Source organism: Rattus norvegicus, chromosome 5, assembly GCF_021556685.1.
Source record: "Rattus norvegicus strain SHRSP/BbbUtx chromosome 5, alternate assembly SHRSP_T2T, whole genome shotgun sequence".
NCBI classification, from domain to species: Eukaryota; Metazoa; Chordata; class Mammalia; order Rodentia; family Muridae; genus Rattus; species Rattus norvegicus.
The window spans coordinates 159,796,534-159,815,596 of NC_141538.1; the positions used below are offsets into that span (position 1 = coordinate 159,796,534).

At 47.0% G+C, this 19,063-nt stretch overlaps 1 protein-coding gene across 7 annotated transcripts in view; it reads right to left on the minus strand.

Moving 5' to 3' along the window:
* The window catches only part of Spen (spen family transcriptional repressor), a 70,177-nt gene that overhangs the window by 21,099 nt on the left and 30,015 nt on the right, over positions 1-19,063 (minus strand). For all 7 annotated transcript variants that reach the window (NM_001395101.1, XM_087551233.1, XM_087551230.1 and 4 more), the window contains 3 exon segments: positions 641-792; positions 5,103-5,303; positions 5,933-6,093. In NM_001395101.1, the coding sequence (NP_001382030.1) occupies positions 641-792; positions 5,103-5,303; positions 5,933-6,093 (514 nt within the window).

Consider the following 19,063-nt stretch of genomic DNA (forward strand, 5'->3'; position numbering starts at 1 on the left):
AGTTCCCAGAATCCACTTCTGGCTACTGCTAACTGCCTTTCGTCCCAGCTCCAAAGGCCTCTGATACCTCTGGCCTCAGTGGCACAGAAACACAGACATATACATAATTATATTATCACAAATACAAATTAACCCAAAAACCTGTAGCCTGGCTAGCCTGGAACTCACTGTGTAGACCAGGCTGGCCTACACAGCAAGACTGTCACATTTTTTAAAGGGGGACTGGAGAGATGGCTCAGTGTTTACAGTACTGGCTGCTCTTGTAGAGAGCCTGAGTTTAGTTTCTAGTAGGTGCCTGGCAGCTCCAGGGAGTCCACGGTTTCTCTTGTCCTCTACAGTGCACAGACACAGGTAGAGGCAAAACACACATATGCACACTTATTTTTTTATGAGTCTCTTAATCTTTTTGATGAGAGGATGGGAGAAGCAGTTCAGACCCTGAATCCTAGTACTGAGGAGGCTGAGGAAAGACTATCAGTCAGGGTGGAGCACCCGAGACACCAGTCTTTAAAGATAAAAAAGAATGAAAGGCAAAGGGGAAATTTGAATTTATCCTTAAATATCACATAGCCACATCCACTCCATGCCCTAGCTTGTGTTCTACAGAGATCTATGGCATTTTATCACTAAAGCAACATACCACAATTTCTCCAAAGCGCTGAAAAATGTTTCGAAGGTCGTGGTAAGTAGTCGTTTTTTCAAGGTTCCCAATAAAAAGCGTTCTCGTTGCTTTGGGGTGGAATTCATCTATCCTCTCGTCCAAGGGTCGAAACTCGTTTTCACTCTCTGTTTCTGTGGGTGGGTAGGGCAGAGCGGAACAGAGTGCTGCTTTAACACACTCTCCAACACACGGCTGACCAACTGCCTTACCCTGGGCGGACTGGCCACAGCAGTCAGCAGACAGCACTGACAGGCCTAGAGCTCAAGACCAGCCTGGGACAGTTTCAGAAAATGGGGAACCTGCAGAAACTGAAGCTTTCGCTCTCACACACAGAGAAATTTAGTAAAAAAAAAAAAAAAAAAGGTTTTGTTTGTTTTTCTGTGGTTCCTTTGGTTGGTTAGCTGGTTTGGGTTTGTTTTGAAACAGGCTTCCACCATGTCTTCAACACACAGATAATTCTGGGAGTTGTATGTAGACCAGACTGGTCTTGAACTCAGAGATATATATCTGCCTGTCTCTGCCTTCTGAGTTCTGCGACTAAAGGCATACAACACCATGACCGTGCTACATTTATTATTACAGTGTATGTACGTGACATGAGTGTGGGCATTGTGAATGGAGATCAAGGGACTACTTTGTCAGTGGGTTCTCTCCATTCACTCTACAAGGGCTCCAGGGGGAGACTCAGGTCAGCAGACAAGTGCATTTTACCCTCTGATCTGAACATAGAGGGAGTATGAAACCATAATCTGGTTAGGTGTGGTGACACACACCTGTAATCCAGGAGAGTTCAGAGTTCAAAGCCAGCCTGTGCCATATAGAGAGTTTCAGGCAACTGTGAGTTGCACAGGGCAACCTGATCTCAAAACAACACAACAGCAAAGCCCACGCACACACTCGACAGTGCAGTAGCCCAGCGATCACAGCACCAGTCACTGGTTAGTTCCATTTACCTTCAAGATGTTAACGATATTGAGCATTTCCCGTACACACCACTGATGTAGTAATGCAAATGTTTACATCAAGACTTCTGTGGGATGGAGTGATGGGTCTGCAGCTAGGCACTGGCTGCTCTTGCAGAGGACCCAGGTTCAGGTCCCAGCGACCAGTTCCAAGGGATCCAACACCTTCTAGTTTCCACGAATACCAGGCACACACTTGTACACAGACATATATGCAGGCACAAGACCCATACGAATACTACACTAACAAAACCTTCCAGATGTAAGAGTAATTATGTACAGAGTGACTCGGTGGCTTTTGTGGGCTCTTTTTTTGGTGTTATATGCTCCCTAGCAACATCTGCGAGTTTTTTTGTTTTTTTTTTTTTTATAATAAAATTTTTTTTATAAATGCTTTAACGTCTAATTTAATCACAGCTTTGTTAAAGCTCCACTTATTAACTCTGAGACATAGAAACTCAAGGTTTTGATGATATTTTAGCTCAGAACTGCAATGCCCACTGCCCCAGCTCGGGAGGCTGAGGGAGGTGGATCTTTGAGTTCAACACCAGCCTGGTCTACAGTGAGTTCCAGGACAGCCAGGGCCACACAGAGAAACCCTGTCTTTAAAAAACAAACAAGAACTAAGGTAAGTAGACCAGCTGAGGCTATAGCTCAGAAGTGGAGCACTGTGTAGCATGCGCAAAACTTTGTGCTCAACCCTAACATTACAGACGCAGACACACGCGCACATGAGGAAACCAGGAAGGGAGGCATAGCCCTCCAACCCCACCCAGCAGGTGGAGGCAGAAGAACAGGAATCTGAAGCTAGTATTTGCTACATAGCAAACTGAAGGCTAGCCTGGGCTCTAGGAAACCCTGTCTTGAACAAACAAAGGATGAACTGAGCACAAGGGCCCCATCTCTAACCCCAGCATTTGGGAACCATAGTAAGAGGTGTTAAGTTGAAGGTTGGCCTGGTTTACATGATAAAACTGTCTCAAAAGAGTGAATGACAGACAACCCAACAGTTTCTGATTGCCACACACCAAGGCCTTCCACACTAAACATCTTAAAGTATCCTAACGCCCCCGAATTAGCTCTTCACTAGGTACCAGCTGACTGATGATGGTTTGAGACCACACAGGTTAGGCGCACACTGAGTATTTCTCACGAGGTGCGGAATGTCCACCACAACCGATATCTGTGGTGAGGCTCACTTGTGACCTAGTATTCCAGAGGTTGAGGCAGGAGGACTACCCTAAGTTCAAAGGAAATCTGGACTACACACAGTGAGTTTCAGACTAGCCTGTGCTACAGAGTGAGGCTCTGTCTCAAACAAAACAAGGAAGAGCTCATGAGCTGCCCTTAGTTGAGTATAATGTGAGGCAGCACACCTACAGCTCAGTGGGTAATGGGGGAGAAGTTCTCTGAGGATCTGACTGTCATGTGAGAGGACTTAGAACTATCACAGAAGTATCTGGAGGTGTCAGTGGGCAACCGAGGTAGGAAGACGACACTAAACGTGGGTGACAGTGGCATTCAGGTGCTGCCACATATGACCAGGCACCCCGAGATCCAGACTGCCTCTACCACACCTCAAGACAGACACCAGAGCTGTGAGCCAAAGCAGGGCCTTTCTCACTTAAGTTACCAATATACCCAAACTGCACTTTAAAATGTCATTATAAAATTATATATGTGTGTGTGTGTGTGTAAATTAGATATATAAATGTAACTTTACAATACCCACTTTACCAATATTATGCTCGATTTATTATTTACATATTCATGACCATATATATTCTTTTTTTGAATCAAATAAGATGAACAGTCTAAGATTTACCTTAGAAATGGGCTATAAATTCTATTCAAAGTCTTAAAGTTCACTTTCCTCAGCTTCACAAACTCACTGTCTAATACTTCTATTAAAATGCTCACAGTCTGTTTAAACATCCAACCCATGAATCAGGTAAGCTGTGGTGGGGACAGCACTACATGCTTTCTGAAAGGGACAGCAGCTGAGTGGAGGCACACAAGACACCTCCAGCCTCACAGGCAGGGTCTTCCAGGAGGGCCAAGCTAACAGAAGCGTTTCCTTTTCACTCTCAACCTACGCCACTCACACCTACGCCAACCGTCCTCATCCTCATATCTCTAAAGACACGGCTGCGTAGCTGTGTGTGCACCTTCTGCCCTCTACAAACTCTAATCCTCACGTCATGACCCTGGAGAAAAATGAGGTGTTAGGGTATCCATGGTCTTCTCAATACAGACACTGAAAAATGCGCTGTCTCCCTTCTCTGCTTCTCATTTCATTTAAAAGTTTTCATCGTGTGTGTGTGTGTGTGTGTGTGTGTGTGTGTGTGTGTGTGTGTGTGTATGTGAGTGCGTGTCTCTGTGTGTGTGAATGTGTGCCATGTGTACGTGGGTGCCCCGAGACCAGAAGAGGGTGCAGGTCCCCTGCAAATGGAGTCGTGGTTTGTGAGCTGCCTACTGTGGGTACTGAGAACCAATCCCAGTGGCTCTCCAAGAGTAGGTGGACAGGTGAGTGGGTGGGCAGGTGGGTGGGCAGGTGGGTGAGTGGGTGGGCAGGTGGGTGGGTGGGTGCTCTTAGACTGAGCCCTTTGCTCTTCACTATCACACTAACAAGTTCCGAGGATGGTGGCTACCACCAGGGTCCAGCTCTGATCCAGTAAGGAGACAATCCAAAATCTGGAACAGTCACCTAGAATAGCAGGTTTAATTTATGCTGGACAAAATACAAATGGCTCCCTCAAATAGAGTTTGCTTTTTTTTTTTCTTGTTTTAAGATTTATTTATTTATTATATATTCAGCATTCTGCCTGCATATATGCCTGCAGGCCAGAAGAGGGCACTAGATCTCATTACAGATGGTTGTGAGCCACCATGTGGTTGCTGGGAATTGAACTCAGGACCTCCGGCTCTTAACTACTGAGCCATCTCTCCAGCCCTAGGGTTTGTTTTCTAAGGCAAGGTAATTGTGGTCTCACCTTGTAGGCAATCACTGCCTTCTTTTAGGGAGGCTGCCTCCCCATGTGACCTGAGCTGCATGCATGGGTATCCCCATGACAAAAGCACAAGTCAGTGCCCTCACGAAGCAACTTGGTGACTGAAGAACTCAGCTACCTTTTAAAAACTAAGACACTGGGCCAGTAAATTAAGAAATGAAACCAGGGGCTAGAGAGGTGGCTCAAGGGTTAAGAGCACTGACTGCTCTTCCACAGAGGTCCTGAGTTCAATTCCCAGCAACCACATGGTGGCTCATAACCATCTGTAATGGAACCTGATGCCCTCTTCTGGTGTGTCTGAAGACAGCAACAGTGTGCTTATTTATTATATAATAAAGAAATCTTTCAGAAAAAATATTTTTAAAAAAAGGAAAGAAAGAAATGAAACCCAGGTTGTGCCAACCAGTAACCACCACTCACAATCTGACTGAAGTGATTTCTAACTGAAGTCAGTTTCTGAGGTCTTACCTGGTCCTACCCATGCAGTCACCTCAATCTGCATGCCAAAGAAGAGTTTTCCCTTTGATGCAGTCAGTGCTTTTTCTTGGTCCTCTTGTTGCCGGAAGAACACCAGGCCGTACCTCTCCTCGGAGGCCCCATGGATCTGCACTGAAGTCACCTTGCCAAACTTCTTAAATTCATGGAAAAGGCCATCTTTAAGGCTCGTATCTATGTAGCCAAACAGAAACAAGCACATTTTCTTGTGTTGTATCCAGAGCACCAGAGCAAACCACTTCCCCAAACCAAGACATTTAATCTAGAAAAATATCCATTTCCAAAGCAAACCATGTTCTGCCTATATCTGTGATGTGTGTGTGTGTGTGTGTGTGTGTGTGTGTGTGTGTGAGAGAGAGAGAGAGAGAGAGAGAGAGAGAGAGAGAGAGAGAGAATTGCCCATAAATAAAACGTGGTAGCTCTTGTGCCTGCCTTTCTGAGATTCAACTCCAAAGTCCAATGGCTGCCCCCATCTTTCTATCTTTGTGCATACAATGGGAATCCTAAGCCTGCCGTCCCCCAGCCTCTAGCTTCCTTACTGCCTCAGGATGGTTCCATGCTGACCCTGCCTGCTTCCCTCAAGGCCTGACTTCCCTCCTCCCCCTCCTGCTGAGAAGTTTGCTCTCAGTGTTTAGGAAATCAGCCACATACAATTATAATAATCACTTGCTTTTGCTCACGGCACCAAATGCTAATGAACCAGAGAAGTAGACCGTGTAAACTGCCCATTCCAGCTCATCCGTGTGAGCGCTGCCATCTCTCTCTCAGCAGCTGAGAGGAAACGGCACTCATACAAACCTTACCTGTAGAGCGTACTGGAAGATTCTGAACTTTGATCCCAAAACTTTTCCGGGGCTCATCTTTTTCAAGAGACGAAAGCAACTGGGAAGTGGGTGCGGGAACTGCCGCTGACTGGACGGAGCGGGCTGGGGAGTCGTCACTGGACGTGCTGCTGGAATCACTACTGCAGAGCAGAGGGCAAACACACAAACAGGGAGACAGACATCAGTGTGACGACAGAGAAGAGAAACATGGACTATGCGGAAGGAAGGTTTCTGGAGTCCACATCTGTCCTCAGAGAGGAACAGAGGGCAATTCACAGTGGCTGAGTCTAGAAGGAAAAGTTAGGGTTCTTTCACCACACAGGCCACCAAAGGCAACTGCACCTTCCACAACTGATTGCAACTGTCCCCTCAGATCACTGCATCCGTAACTCTACCTTCTAGAGGCGGTAGCACTAAGATTTGAGAGTTCCAGATTAGCATAGGTTGCACAGCAAGACCTTACCTCAAAAAAGCAAAGAAACACTACTGTATGCAATTCTCTTAGAATATCAACAGTGACAACTGAGGCAGGACAGTGGGAGTTGGTTCTACAGATAAAAGTCCAAATACTGGTTCAGGACTTGGACAGGTCATTTAGGTTCTTGTCACTGTTACAGATACACAACTCAGAGCGTTCATCTTCCAAGCACATACCACACACAGCCTCAAGATAACAGACAGCATACAGGACTCTCAAGAATTTTATGCATGGGCTAGAGAGATGGCTCAGTGGTTAAGAGCACTGGCTGCTCTTCCAGAGGTCCTGAGTTCAATTCCCAGCAACCACATGGTGGCCAACAATCATCTGTAATGAGATCTGATGCCCTCTTTTGGTGTGTCTAAAGACAGCGACGGTGTACTCATATATATATATATATATATATATATATATATATATATATATATATATTAAATCTTAAGAAAAAAATTTATGCATAAAACAAACTTCATACACAAACTTTTCAACATGTGATGTCATACTGGCCCCAAAGTTTCAGATTTTGGTACATTCCAAGTTTGAATTTCAAACTAGGATAGTCACTGGTAAGAGCAGTGTCCACCCTTACTGTCTCTAACGCAAGTGTGCATATCAGTTTGCCTTCTAGACTCGAGTGGCTGTGGATGAAGTACACTGACTGACTTGAGCCTTCCTTGTCAGCTTGGCTTCTCTGTGGGTGAAGGGGAAGTGACAGTTAATTAAATAGACTTTGCTATTCTCCTTCATTTTAATAAAATCCTCAGAAAGGGAGCTGGTCAATTAAACAACAAGGCTCCTTACACACACTGAGAAAGGTGCATTTTCTTTTTTTTTTTTTTCCCCTTTTCTTCGGAGCTGGGGACCGAACCCAGGGCCTTGTGCTTGCTAGGCAAGCGCTCTACCACTGAGCTAAATCCCAAACCCCTGAAAGGTGCATTTTCTTAAGCTTAATAAGGAAGCCAGGAGTGGTGGAGCAGGCTCTAGCTCCTGAGGTTCCCTCCCTTCATGGAAGTTAAAGGCAGCATCTCGGTCTGAGGCCTGGCACTCCCTGGCGAACTCTACTGGAATTTCCTGATACTGGAGCCACTATACCTGACAGGTTCTATCTGCTGAGGGTCTGTTTGGTGGTTCTGTTCTGTTGGAGCCAGTGTCTTACTGTGTCAGACTGGCCTCCAGCAAATAGACATCCCCCTGCTGCTGCCTTCTGAATGCACATGCATGGTCTACACCTGTGGAAGCAGAGGACAGCTTGGCAGTACTGGTCCTCTCTTCTGCCACATAGCTCTCAGGACTGATCCCAGGATATTATATCAGGCAAGCACCTTTAACCTGCTGGGCTACCTCAGTGACCCCCTCCCCCTTGTCCCTTTGTGTGATCTTGTTATAACCCGTGGTTGCCTGCTCATTTCCAACACCAGGATTTGAGGTCCTATCCATACTTAGTTGTCGCTGTGTTTAAGAGAGGATCTGGCCGTGTAGATCTGACTAGACCTAGAACCTGTCCATGATCCCCGATAGACCACACGATTGCCAGTACACCTGGTGCTCACGCATTTATTCACTGCTAAGGAGTCTGGGTCTACATAACACTGGGGTGAAAATGTCTCCCCTTAATGGTTATTTGTGATCAGATGGAATTGCAGGTGATATTGGGTAGCATATTCAATATTGTGGTTGTGGTGACTTGTGTTGCTTAAAGAATATTTATTTTCTTACCTATATAGGCATCATTAGTTAAAAAGCTATGATCTTGGGGCTGGAGAGATGGCTCAGTGGGTAAGAGCACTGACTGCTCTTCCAGAGGTCCTGAGTTCAATTCCCAGCAACCACATGGTGGCTCACATCTGTAATGGATTCTGGTGTATCTGAAGACAGCTACAATGTATTCATAGACAATAAATCAATAAAATCTTTTTTAAAAAAAAGCTATGATCTTAGTTAATGTGAGTTTCCATGACAACAGTTTCCTATTCAAGATACTGCTTATATAATGAAGTCATGTTTTTAAGATGGGAAAACTTAAGCTTGAATGTTCTAGAAAGCCTGGCAGTGATGGCTGTGGTTCTATACCGAGGAGGTCTGTGCGTGTGGAGGTCAGAGGACAACTTTTTGGAGTTGATTCTCTCCTTCTACCATGTAGGTCCCGGGATCCCACTCAGGTCATCAGGCTTGGCGGCAAGCTCCTTTACTTGCTGAGCTGTCTTGTTGGCCCAGTTTGTTTGTTTTATTGAGACAGGGAATAAGACAGAATCTCAAACAATAACTATGTTTGGATTTTTGAGAAAGGGTTTCCCTGTACAGCCCTGGATGTCCTGGAACTCACACTGTAGATCACACTGGCCTCCAACTTACAGAGATCCTCCTGCCTCTGCTCCCAAGAGATGGGATTAAAGGCCTGCACCACCACCATTTGTTTTTAAAGCCAGAGCCTCTCTACACAGACTTGCCCTGGAACTCACCATGTAGGTCAGGGTGGCACATGCCACCATCCCCAGCTCTGAATCAGTGCTTTTAAAATGACTTCTCTTGGGGCTGGGGATTTAGCTCAGTGGTAGAGCGCTTGCCTAGGAAGTGCAAGGCCCTGGGTTCGGTCCCCAGCTCCGAAAAAAAGAACCAAAAAATAAATAAATAAATAAAATGACTTCTCTTCTCATCAGGTGACCAGTCATTTCTCTCCTCTACGTAACTCATAAGCTTGAATCAGGAGGGGAAGTGTGTCGAGTGGTCTTTTCATGACACTTCAAATTGTGACCAGAGTTGCCGACACTTCCCTCAGATACACAACAGTTGTCTGCATTGTAAAATGCATCACTGCACCAAGAGGAAACCCCCCTCCTTGTTTTGAGACACGGTTTCTTTACACAGTGCAGGATAGACTGTAACTCACTAATCCCCTGCAAGCTAGAGTACTGGGGGTACAGATATACAGCATTAAACAGGGCCTTAGGTAATCCATACAGACTTCGAACTCTTTATGTGCTAAAGATCACTCCAAATTCTCCCACTTCTCAGGCTGGTAATGCACGTGCGCGGCAATGCTGGGCTTTTCCTCTTGGTTGCTTCTCATAACTTTCCAACCCCAACAGCACTAATGATCTCTCCACATCTCTAGTTAAGGACAAGGTATCTTTGTGTGTGTGTGTGTGTGTGTGTGTGTGTGTGTGTGTGTGTGTGTGTGTACACACAAGCATGTCACAATGTGTGCAGAGATGAAGACATTCTCAGAGGTCTTTGTCATTCTTCCTGTTAGTCTAAATCTAGTCTGAAGAAAAAGCCGGGTCTCAAACTATGCTGATGTCAGCTGATCACAGCAAACCGGAAAAGGAAAATGCAGTTTCTCCTTATATTGACAGCAAGGCCAAAAAACTCTGTAGATGGTTTGTTCGTTTTCCAGACAAGCCCCCAACCTGGGCACCACCACATGCAGCTTGCAGATAAAATTATTTTATAATTTTGAAACAAATAATGAGCAAAATAAACAACACCGCTAACAAAGCTGGCGTGAAGGAAAGCCAGCATAATCACTTAACACGCACTCTGCAGTAGCTTTTTCCACTTGAGCTAAGACTTCAGGGAAAGCACAGTGACAGCCACAGCAATTATTAGTATCTTGTTTTTTTCAAAACAGGGTTTCTCTGTGTAGCCCTGGCTGTCCTGGAACTCACTCTGTAGACCAGGCTGTCCCCAAACTCAGGGATGCATCTGCCTCTGCCTCCTCCTGAGTGCTGGGATTAAAGGCATGTGAAGTGTCACCATACCCAGCCCTCAAAGCTCAACATTAACCATAGGATGGCACTTACTGTGGGTACAAAGGCACATGCTGCCAGGCCTGACAAACGCATGGTGGAGGAAAAGAACTAAGTATCACAAGCTGTCCTCTGGTTTTCATGTGTAAGAAGGGCCATGGCATGCAGGTGTGCACATACATGCACACAAAAATGTAAATAAGAAGTTAATACACTATCTATATTGTACATCAAGGTGACTACATTATTGTGCTTTATAACTAACATATCAAAGCGTATCCCTATTTCTATTTGTGTGTATGCATGTGTGTGCCACAAGCACACATGTTTGCTGCATGTGTGAGGGGCCTGAGAAGGCCAGAAGAAAAATGTCACACAGATCTCTTGAAGCTCCCGAAGACTGTGAGCTATGCAGTTTGGGTGCCAGGAACCGAGCTTGAGTCCCTGCAAGCCCAGCTCCCCCGCCGCTGCTGTCTTTCCTGCCCCCGTTGATGATGTTCTTGATTGTCAACTCAACTACATCTGGAATTAACTCAAATCCAAAAATGGAGGGATTGTTGCTTCATTTGAAGTAGGAAGATTCACATTTAACCTGGATCTTGAGTCAGGAAGACAAGCTTTTTTTTTTTCTTTTTTCTTTTTTTCGGAGCTGGGGACCGAACCCACTGAGCTAAATCCCCAACCCCAGGAAGACACGCTTTTAATCTGACCACCACGCCTTTTGCTGGACGTCTGCATAAGGACACAGAGGAAGGATGCTTTAGCTCTTTGCCCTCTTGCTCTGGCCTTGCTAGCAAGTCCATTCCTTCAGTGCATTAGAGCCTGCTGCTTACGCCTTCAGGATTCTGGAGTCCACTGAAGACCAGCGAAGGCATCCAGCCTTGTGGAATGACAAACTACTGGATTCTTGGGACTTTGCGCTCATAATTAGCCACTGTTGAATTACCTGGACTGTAGCCTATAAACCACCCTAATAAACTCCCTTCCTGCACAGAGAGATTCGTTCTGTAAATCCTGTAGCTCTGGAGAACCCTGACTAACACAGCTCCTGAATGAGGTATTTTCAATTTGCCTTTTTAAAAATGATACAACTCAAACCATCGGACGGTGAGGTGTAGGGGAGCGTGTCCCAAAATTGGAAAGGACTTGAACTACTGGAAATCAAGGCAGCAGGAGGATGGGAGGATGCGGAGGACCAGAGGATCTGGAAGTGTAAACTTTGGAACTAGACGCAAACACAGCAAACCCACATGGCAGACTTTTCCCTCCATTAGGCCAGGTCTGGCCTTAAACTTGCAGCAATTCTCCAGCCTCAACCATAAGCTATTTCAAGTGTAGACGGAACACGCAAAAGGCGGAGAGAGGGAGGTGGAGAGTTTAAGGCCAGCTGGGGTCCACTGCTCTGTCTCCAGACGGTGAGGATGGAGGGAATGCGGAGCCCTTTGTGCAGGTGGAGGGCAGGGAAAATAGCACAGTCAGGGAGAAGTGATCAGCACTGCATAATCCAACGTTTCCACTGTGCCCATGTACCTAAATACGTACCTAGAGACTCCTGGGATCTGTATATCCACACGCAGCATGGTCTGCAGTCAAAAGGTAGGCACTTAAAACCAAGAGCGAGACAGCTGAATGGATACACAAAATGCAGTGTGCAGTGGACACACACACACTAGTACTGCTATTATTCAGCCTTAGGGAGGAAGTAAATTTGGCCTGACACAATCTATGATGTGAAAAACCTAGAGGACACCATGCTGAGTGAAAGAGTGGACACAAAAGCACATTTATGGCTCCAACTAGACAGAGTAGTCAAAGTTGTAGGCAGAGGACCGTGTGTGCGCACACACATTCACAAGGACCCACATGTGTGGGGAGTGGTACGAGTGCCTTTCTTCCCCCCCCCCCCCCCCCCCCGGAGCTGGGGACCGAACCCAGGGCCTTGCGCTTCCTAGGTAAGCGCTCTACCACTGAGCTAAATCCCCAACCCCTACGCGCGCCTTTCTTAACTGCTCTCCACCTTATTCTTTGAGGCAAGGGTCTCACTGCAGCTAGGAGCTGGCTGGTTCTGCTAGAATGGCTGGCCAGCAAGTCCTAGGGATCCTGTCTCCACATCCACTACCGCCAGCTTGTTACATGGGTACGGGGATCCGAACTGGTATCCTCCTGCTTACCTGGCAAGCTTACTGACTGAGTCGCCTCCCCAGTCTGGAAAGTGTTTAATAGACAGTACCTTTACATTTCAGTTTGGAGGGCTGGAGAGGCAGCTCAGCGGTTAAGAACAGGCGTTCTTGAAGAGAGCCCGAGTTCAATTCCTGGTGTCCACACAACGGCTCACAACCACCCATAAGTGAGTTCCAGGGGATCCAAAGCTCTCCTGACCTCCCTGAGTACCACATGCGCTATGTGCAGGTGCAAGAAGGCAAAATATCCATGCCCATAAAATAAATCTTAATTTTTTTTAAAAGTATTTCAGTTTGGAAAGGTAGGAAAATTCTGGAGATGCCACAGGTCAGCTGATGTGGAAAACTTATTGCCACAGAACCTCAAATGTCTGAAATGGAGAGTGCTCTTGTTTATCCTGAGGCATCCCGCACAGTAATAAGCGCTCCCTTTGTTTCTTAAGAATGTTAGTAACCGGGGCTGGGGATTTAGCTCAGTGGTAGAGCGGCAAGGCCCTGGGTTCGGTCCCCAGCTCTGGAAAAAAAGAAAAGGGAAAAAAAGAAAAAAAAAAAAGAATGTTAGTAACTCCTACCGCTTTTTAGTCAGTCTCAGGGGGTCTCACACTCTGTCTTCCAAGTTTCTTTAACTTGGCTGCTGCCTGAGAAAGCTGTGACTCAGCAAAGAAGAGCGGAGCAGCAAGGTGGCCTGAGTGATGGAAATGACACCCCAGAGCCCAGCTCTTCACATAAGACCTCACTGAGAAAAACCAGACCTAACAGCAACCCGAAGAGGAATGGTGAGGAAGGCAGAGGGAAACTCGCAGCTGTGTGTCAGACCCAAACCAAGCAGCCACATGTAATAACTCCTGCTGACAGGCAAACAGTGACAATCTACCCTGGAGTGAAGGGTTTGTGCTTTATCAGGGACTGGGGACAGACCTCAGGCTCCCCCCCCACACACTGGGCAGGTGCTGGACCCCAAACTGCATTCCCCAGGCCAAGGACTTTGAGCATCTGATTTTAGCAGAAGGTGCTGTTTAAAAATGTGCACTTAGCTCTCACAAAAGGGTAACCATGACTTCACTCTTCAGAAGGCAGCGACAGCTGCAGCCGGTTTTTTAAAGCTTATGATTATCTCTGAAGTTATGTAAAATATAGAAATAGTTCACCACAAAGAGCTGGATAATAAGCGAGAGACTAAAACCCACAGCGGAGCGCGGTGCTGCCCAGCAATGGAGCCTGCCTCCCTCCCTCCCTCCCTCCCTCCCTCCCTCCCTCCCTCCCTCCCTCCCTCCCTCCCTCCCTCCCCCGCCCAGAAGAGCCAAGACCCGGATCTTAACCTCTAGCAGCACAAGACAACAGAATGAATGAACCACGATCCCCTTCTGAGCCCTGAGCACGCACACTGAGCTCAGCACTGCTGCGTGCTAGGGGACACTCCACCACTAAGCCACAAGCCTTCCTCCCACAGGCACCTTTCTGAGCCACAGTCTTATTATACTGCTCAGGCTGGCCTTGAACTTCCTGCATACATAGGTGGAACACTGGACCTTCTGTTTTAGCCTCCCATCAGGCCTCGCTGAAATAGATCAAAGGAAGGAAGTAGGGGACTGGAGGAATCAGGCAAGCAGGTATCTTTATACCTGGGCACAGCTGTAACAGTCTAACACTGGGGAGGCTGAGGCAAAAGGACTGCAAGCTTGAGACCAGACTGATCTACACAGCAAGATCTTCTAACAACAACAACAACAACAACATGCTGTCCAGCCTTACAGAGGAGTGACATAGAACAGAGTGAGGCGTCTTGAAAGTAAGCTAGGTGAAATGAACTGAGTGAAAAGGCTCCAATAGGGCGGCAGTGGTGTGCGTCTTTAAGCCCAGCACCCAGGAGGAGGCAGTGGCAGCTGGATCTGAGTCTGAGGCCAGCCTGGTCTGCAGAGTGAGTTCTAGGACAGCCAGGGTTGTTACACAGAGAAATCCAGCCTCAAACAAAAACAAAAACAAAAACAAAAACAAAAACAAAACAAGTGGGGCTGGAGGGGTGACTCAGTGGTTAAGAGCACTGTCTCACTTTTGGGAAACAAACAACCTTGTTCCTGGAGTATTTTCAGTTTAAATTCCAAAGAGGACGGACAAAAGTAGTCGCAATCCCTCTTGAGAGTCAGAAAGCAGGTTAGGAGCACAGAGCACGCCACAGCACCTGCCTGGCCTGCACCAGGCCGTGCATTCTTCAGAAAAGCTCCTTCTCGGGTACCCTCAAAGCAAAAGACCCCAGTACAGCCCACTATGGTGAAACACACCTAGAATTCAAGCACTTAGAGAAGGCTGAGGTGAGAGGATTGTTTGAGGGTAGCCTGAGCTATAAGGAAAGACCCTGTCTCAAGAAAATTAAAAAACAAAATTACAGAGGTTGGAGAGATGGCTCAGTGGGTAAGAGCACTGACAGCTCTTCCAAAAGTCCTGAGTTCAAATCCCAGCAACCACATGGTGGCTCACAACCATCTGTAATGAGATCTGATGCCATATTCTGGTGTGTCTGAAGACAGCTACAGTGTACTTGTATAATAATAATAATAATAATAATAATAATAATAATAATAAACTTTAAAAAAGAAAAGAAAAACAAAGTTACAAAAGCATGGAGCTCAACTGCTCTCTCCACAGTCAAAGCAAGTCCGCCTGAAGAACAAGAAAAGCCATCTTCACAGCAGCAGCATTTAGAACATCCAAAGGGTGCCAGGGTAGACAGTGCATCGTGGGTGTGCAGTAAAGAAACTGCCCACAGGACTGCTGCCAGTAATGGTTATGGTTCTTATGGTAGATGGGAAAGAGAGAACAGCCAGAGACATCATCTGAAAGAGTGCAGAGTGGAGTGAGAAAAAGATGACCCGTGGCCATCTGTGAGAAAGGGGAGACCAGCAGGGATGGAGACTGGAGGACCTGGAGTGAGAACTGCAGGAGCTGAGAAGAGCTGGGTGAAAAGCTGGGAGGGAGCGCAGAGGCAGGGGGCTGCCACGGGGTCTTTGAAATAAATGTGTAGCAAGTACTTGTAAGTAGGGACTGAGGGAGCCTGGGGGCTAACATGAACCTTGATGCACTGATAAACAACGCAGGTATTAATTGGAGAGCCATGTCCCTTTGCCAGAGGTAAGAAAAATGACCGTTTGCTAAGTGAGAAGCAGCTTTACAGGTCCCCAAGCTGGCTTTTATCTAATCACCAGAAACCCTCTGTAGCCAGGTCAGGACTCTTATTTCTGGACACTCAGGCTGCCTTTTAGAGTTTGGGGAAGTGGGAGTTTCCTTTGGACCCGACAGTCAGGAGACAGATAAGACTCTCACAGTGGGATCTGCTTATTCTCTGACCATGTAAAGTGTAAAATCAACTAAAATGCTTAGAAAGCCTGAACCAAGGCAGCGCACAGATCACATAGAACGTGGGGAGAGTTTTTGCTTTGGGGTTCTTTTGGAAGGTGTCTTTTGTTTTGTTTTGTTTTATACCAAGGTCTGTCTTAGTTATTTTTCTGTTGCTGTGATGAAACATCATGGCCAAGGCAGTTTACAGAAGGGAGCATTTAACTGGGGGCTTGCGCATAGCTTCAGAGTAAACGTCAATCCAAGACCACAGTGGAAGCATGGTGGCAGGCAGGCAGGCAGGCAGGCAGGCAGGCAGCATGCACGGCACTGCCGCGGGAGCGGAGAGCTCACACCCCGATCCGCAGGCAGAAAACTGAACAAGGCTGGGCCTGCAGAGGGTTCTCAAAACCTCAACGCCCACAAGGCCATGCCTCCTAATCCTTCCCAAATGGTCCCGCCAACTGGGGGACTACGCATCCGAGCACATGAGCCTATGTGGGACTATTCTCATCCAAAGCACTGAGGCTTTCTCTGTAATTAACCCTGGCTGGCCTTGAACTCACAGAGATCCACCTGCCTCTGACTCTCCCATGCTGTTTGCCATGACCCACCTTTTTTTTTTTTTTTTAAGTATTCAGGATTTCCTTCTACAGCTCAAGCTTGAATGAGATCCTCCTTCCTTAGGCCCTTGAGTACAATGATTTCAGGTGTCAGCCACTAACTATACCCACCAAAATGTGGGATATTTAATTCCAAATGAAATCCAACTGGGCACGCCTGATGCAGCCTGTGCCAATGCCCGTCAATATACTCTGAGGTTTCATTCTTTCCAAATTTAACTTTACAGCTACCTCTCCGTCCTGTCCAGAACACGAGAGCGGCTTGCTAGTGGCTGCTTCTGAACAGTCTTTAGAAGAAGCCTCAGGCCCAAGAGTCTGAAAGGCACTGAAGCACTCAGAGACAGCTCAGCTTTACAACTTGGGGTGCTGGCTTGTTACTGAGAAACCTCAGCCTACAGCTGTTCCCTTTAAATGCAACCATTTCTTTAGAATTTCACCGCAGACACAAAGCAATGGTGTACATGGCCGTGGCGCTGTGACGGCCCAGTCAAAAGCAGCTGCGCCTGCTGAGAATAAAGAAGACCCATGGAGCGCCTCGGGTTTGATGTAAGGACCGAGTTCTGGAGCAGCACAGACAACTCCACTGCAGTCACAGACACACAGTAAGAAGACGACGTCAGTCATCACTTTAAAATAACCTTCACGTTAACCTTTTCCTGATCAGCAGTAAGTTTAGCCAGGTGTGGAGGCCCAGAAGTGGAGAGGTGCTCAATGGTTAGCGGCCCTAGCTTGAGGACCACAGTTCAGACCTCAGGACTGATGTAAGCCAGGAATCCTGCAGACAACCCTAAACCCTAACTCCCGTTCCAGGGAGTCGGATGCCTCCTCTAGCCCCCAAGCAGACACGAATACATACACACGCACATGCACGCACACAAATCCAGGCAGGTCCAAGCTACAGAGTGAGGTTCTGTCAGGGGACATGGCAACTATACTGTTAATCCTGCTCAGCAGGTATTAAATCTTAGCTTCCATCCCCATCATTAAAAAAAAAAAGTTAGGGTCACTGAGAGGGCTCGGAGGTAAAGAGCACATACATACCTCCGGGTCAAGAGGACCCAGGTTCAATCCCCAGCACCCACACGGCAGCTCTCAAGTGTCTGTAACTCCAAGATCTGATGCCCTCATACACAGACATACGTCCAAACAAAACACCAACGCACAAAAGAAAACTAATTTTTTTTTTTGGTTCTTTTTTTCGGAGCTGGGGACCAAACCCAGGGCCTTGCGCTTCCTAGGTAAGCGCTCTACCACTGAGCACTAAATTTTTTTAAAAGAAAAATGTGGCAAGGAATTACTACATAAAGAGTTGAGAGGCGGGGTTGGGGATTTAGCTCAGTGGTAGAGTGCTTGCCTAGCAAGCACAAGGCCCTGGGTTCGGTCCCCAGCTCCGAAAAAAAAAGAAAAAAAAAAAAAAAGAGTTGCGAGGCAGGTTTTTCACACCTGTAGGCCAACACTCAGGAGTAGGGATGAGGACCAGAATTTCTAGAACATCCTCTGGAAAGTGGAGGCCAGCTCGGGCTACTTGAGACCTCGTATCGAGAATAGAACAAAGGTGACATGGTAATCCCAGCACCTAAGGCAGAGGCAAGTGGATCTCTGAGTTCCAAGGTCAGCCTGGTCTACACAGTAAGTTCCAAGAGCCAGGGCTACAGAGTGAGAGCCTGCCTCGAAAACAAACAAGTGAACAAAAACCACATCAATCTTAGGGGCTGGAGAGATGGCTCGGAGGTTAAGAGTACTGCCTGCTCTTCCAAAGGTTCTGAGTTCAATTCCCAGCAACCACATGGTGGCTTCTAACCATCTATAATGAGATTTGGTGCCCTCTTCTGGCTTGTAGGCATATATGCAGAAAGAACACTATATATAATAAATAGATCTTTTAAAAATAAATTACATCAATGTTAAAATCCACACTCTATCAACACACAGATTTACCCTAACTTGTTTTAATTATTTTCAACCTAACCAGAATCAACCCTTGCTCAGTCCAAGGTACAAAGAATTGAGAGTCTGACAAGGCCAGAGCGGCTCTAGGGAGCTCCAGTCACCAGCTCTAGAGAATGCACTGGTGCGGCAAGGCAGCGGCTAGGACGCCCTAGCTGCTGGGGCTTGGAACAGTGGGGGGGGGGGGCACAAGAAGACCGAGCACTGAAGTACAACTGCGGCTGGTGGCCCCACCTCTGGGCTTGGTGGACACCACCCCCCTGTGAGCATGCCCACGCCACACCTACACCACCAGGCTGGCTTGTCCCAGAAGCAGTTTCTGCCCACTGCGCCCAGCAACGCCACAAACAAGGCAAACACTGGCAAAACAAGGAAGCTTTCAGGAGGTGGCAAACAGCCAACTCAAACTGGATAATTCCAGTTCAGGCTGGTTCAAAATACACAGTTCCTAGCTTCTCAAAGAAAACTCGGCCACAGACTGCGGGTTCTTTTCCCCAGTGGCAGAGCAAACCCGAGTCAGCTCAGTATCTAAGCCCCAAACTGAAGACCTATTTATTCTTCTGGCCCTAAAACCACCAGAAGACAGACCGACAGACACAGATGCACACAGAGAGAGAGACAAACAGACACACACAGAGAGACAGACAGACAGACACAGACACACACACATGCACCCCTTTTAAGCGTTACTAAAACTGTAGACTTGACATCATTTTTGGGAAACCAGCTAGGAAATGCGCCTGCTCCCGGATCACCACAGTCCAAACTAGGCACCCACCTTTCCTTCCACACTTAGCACACACCAC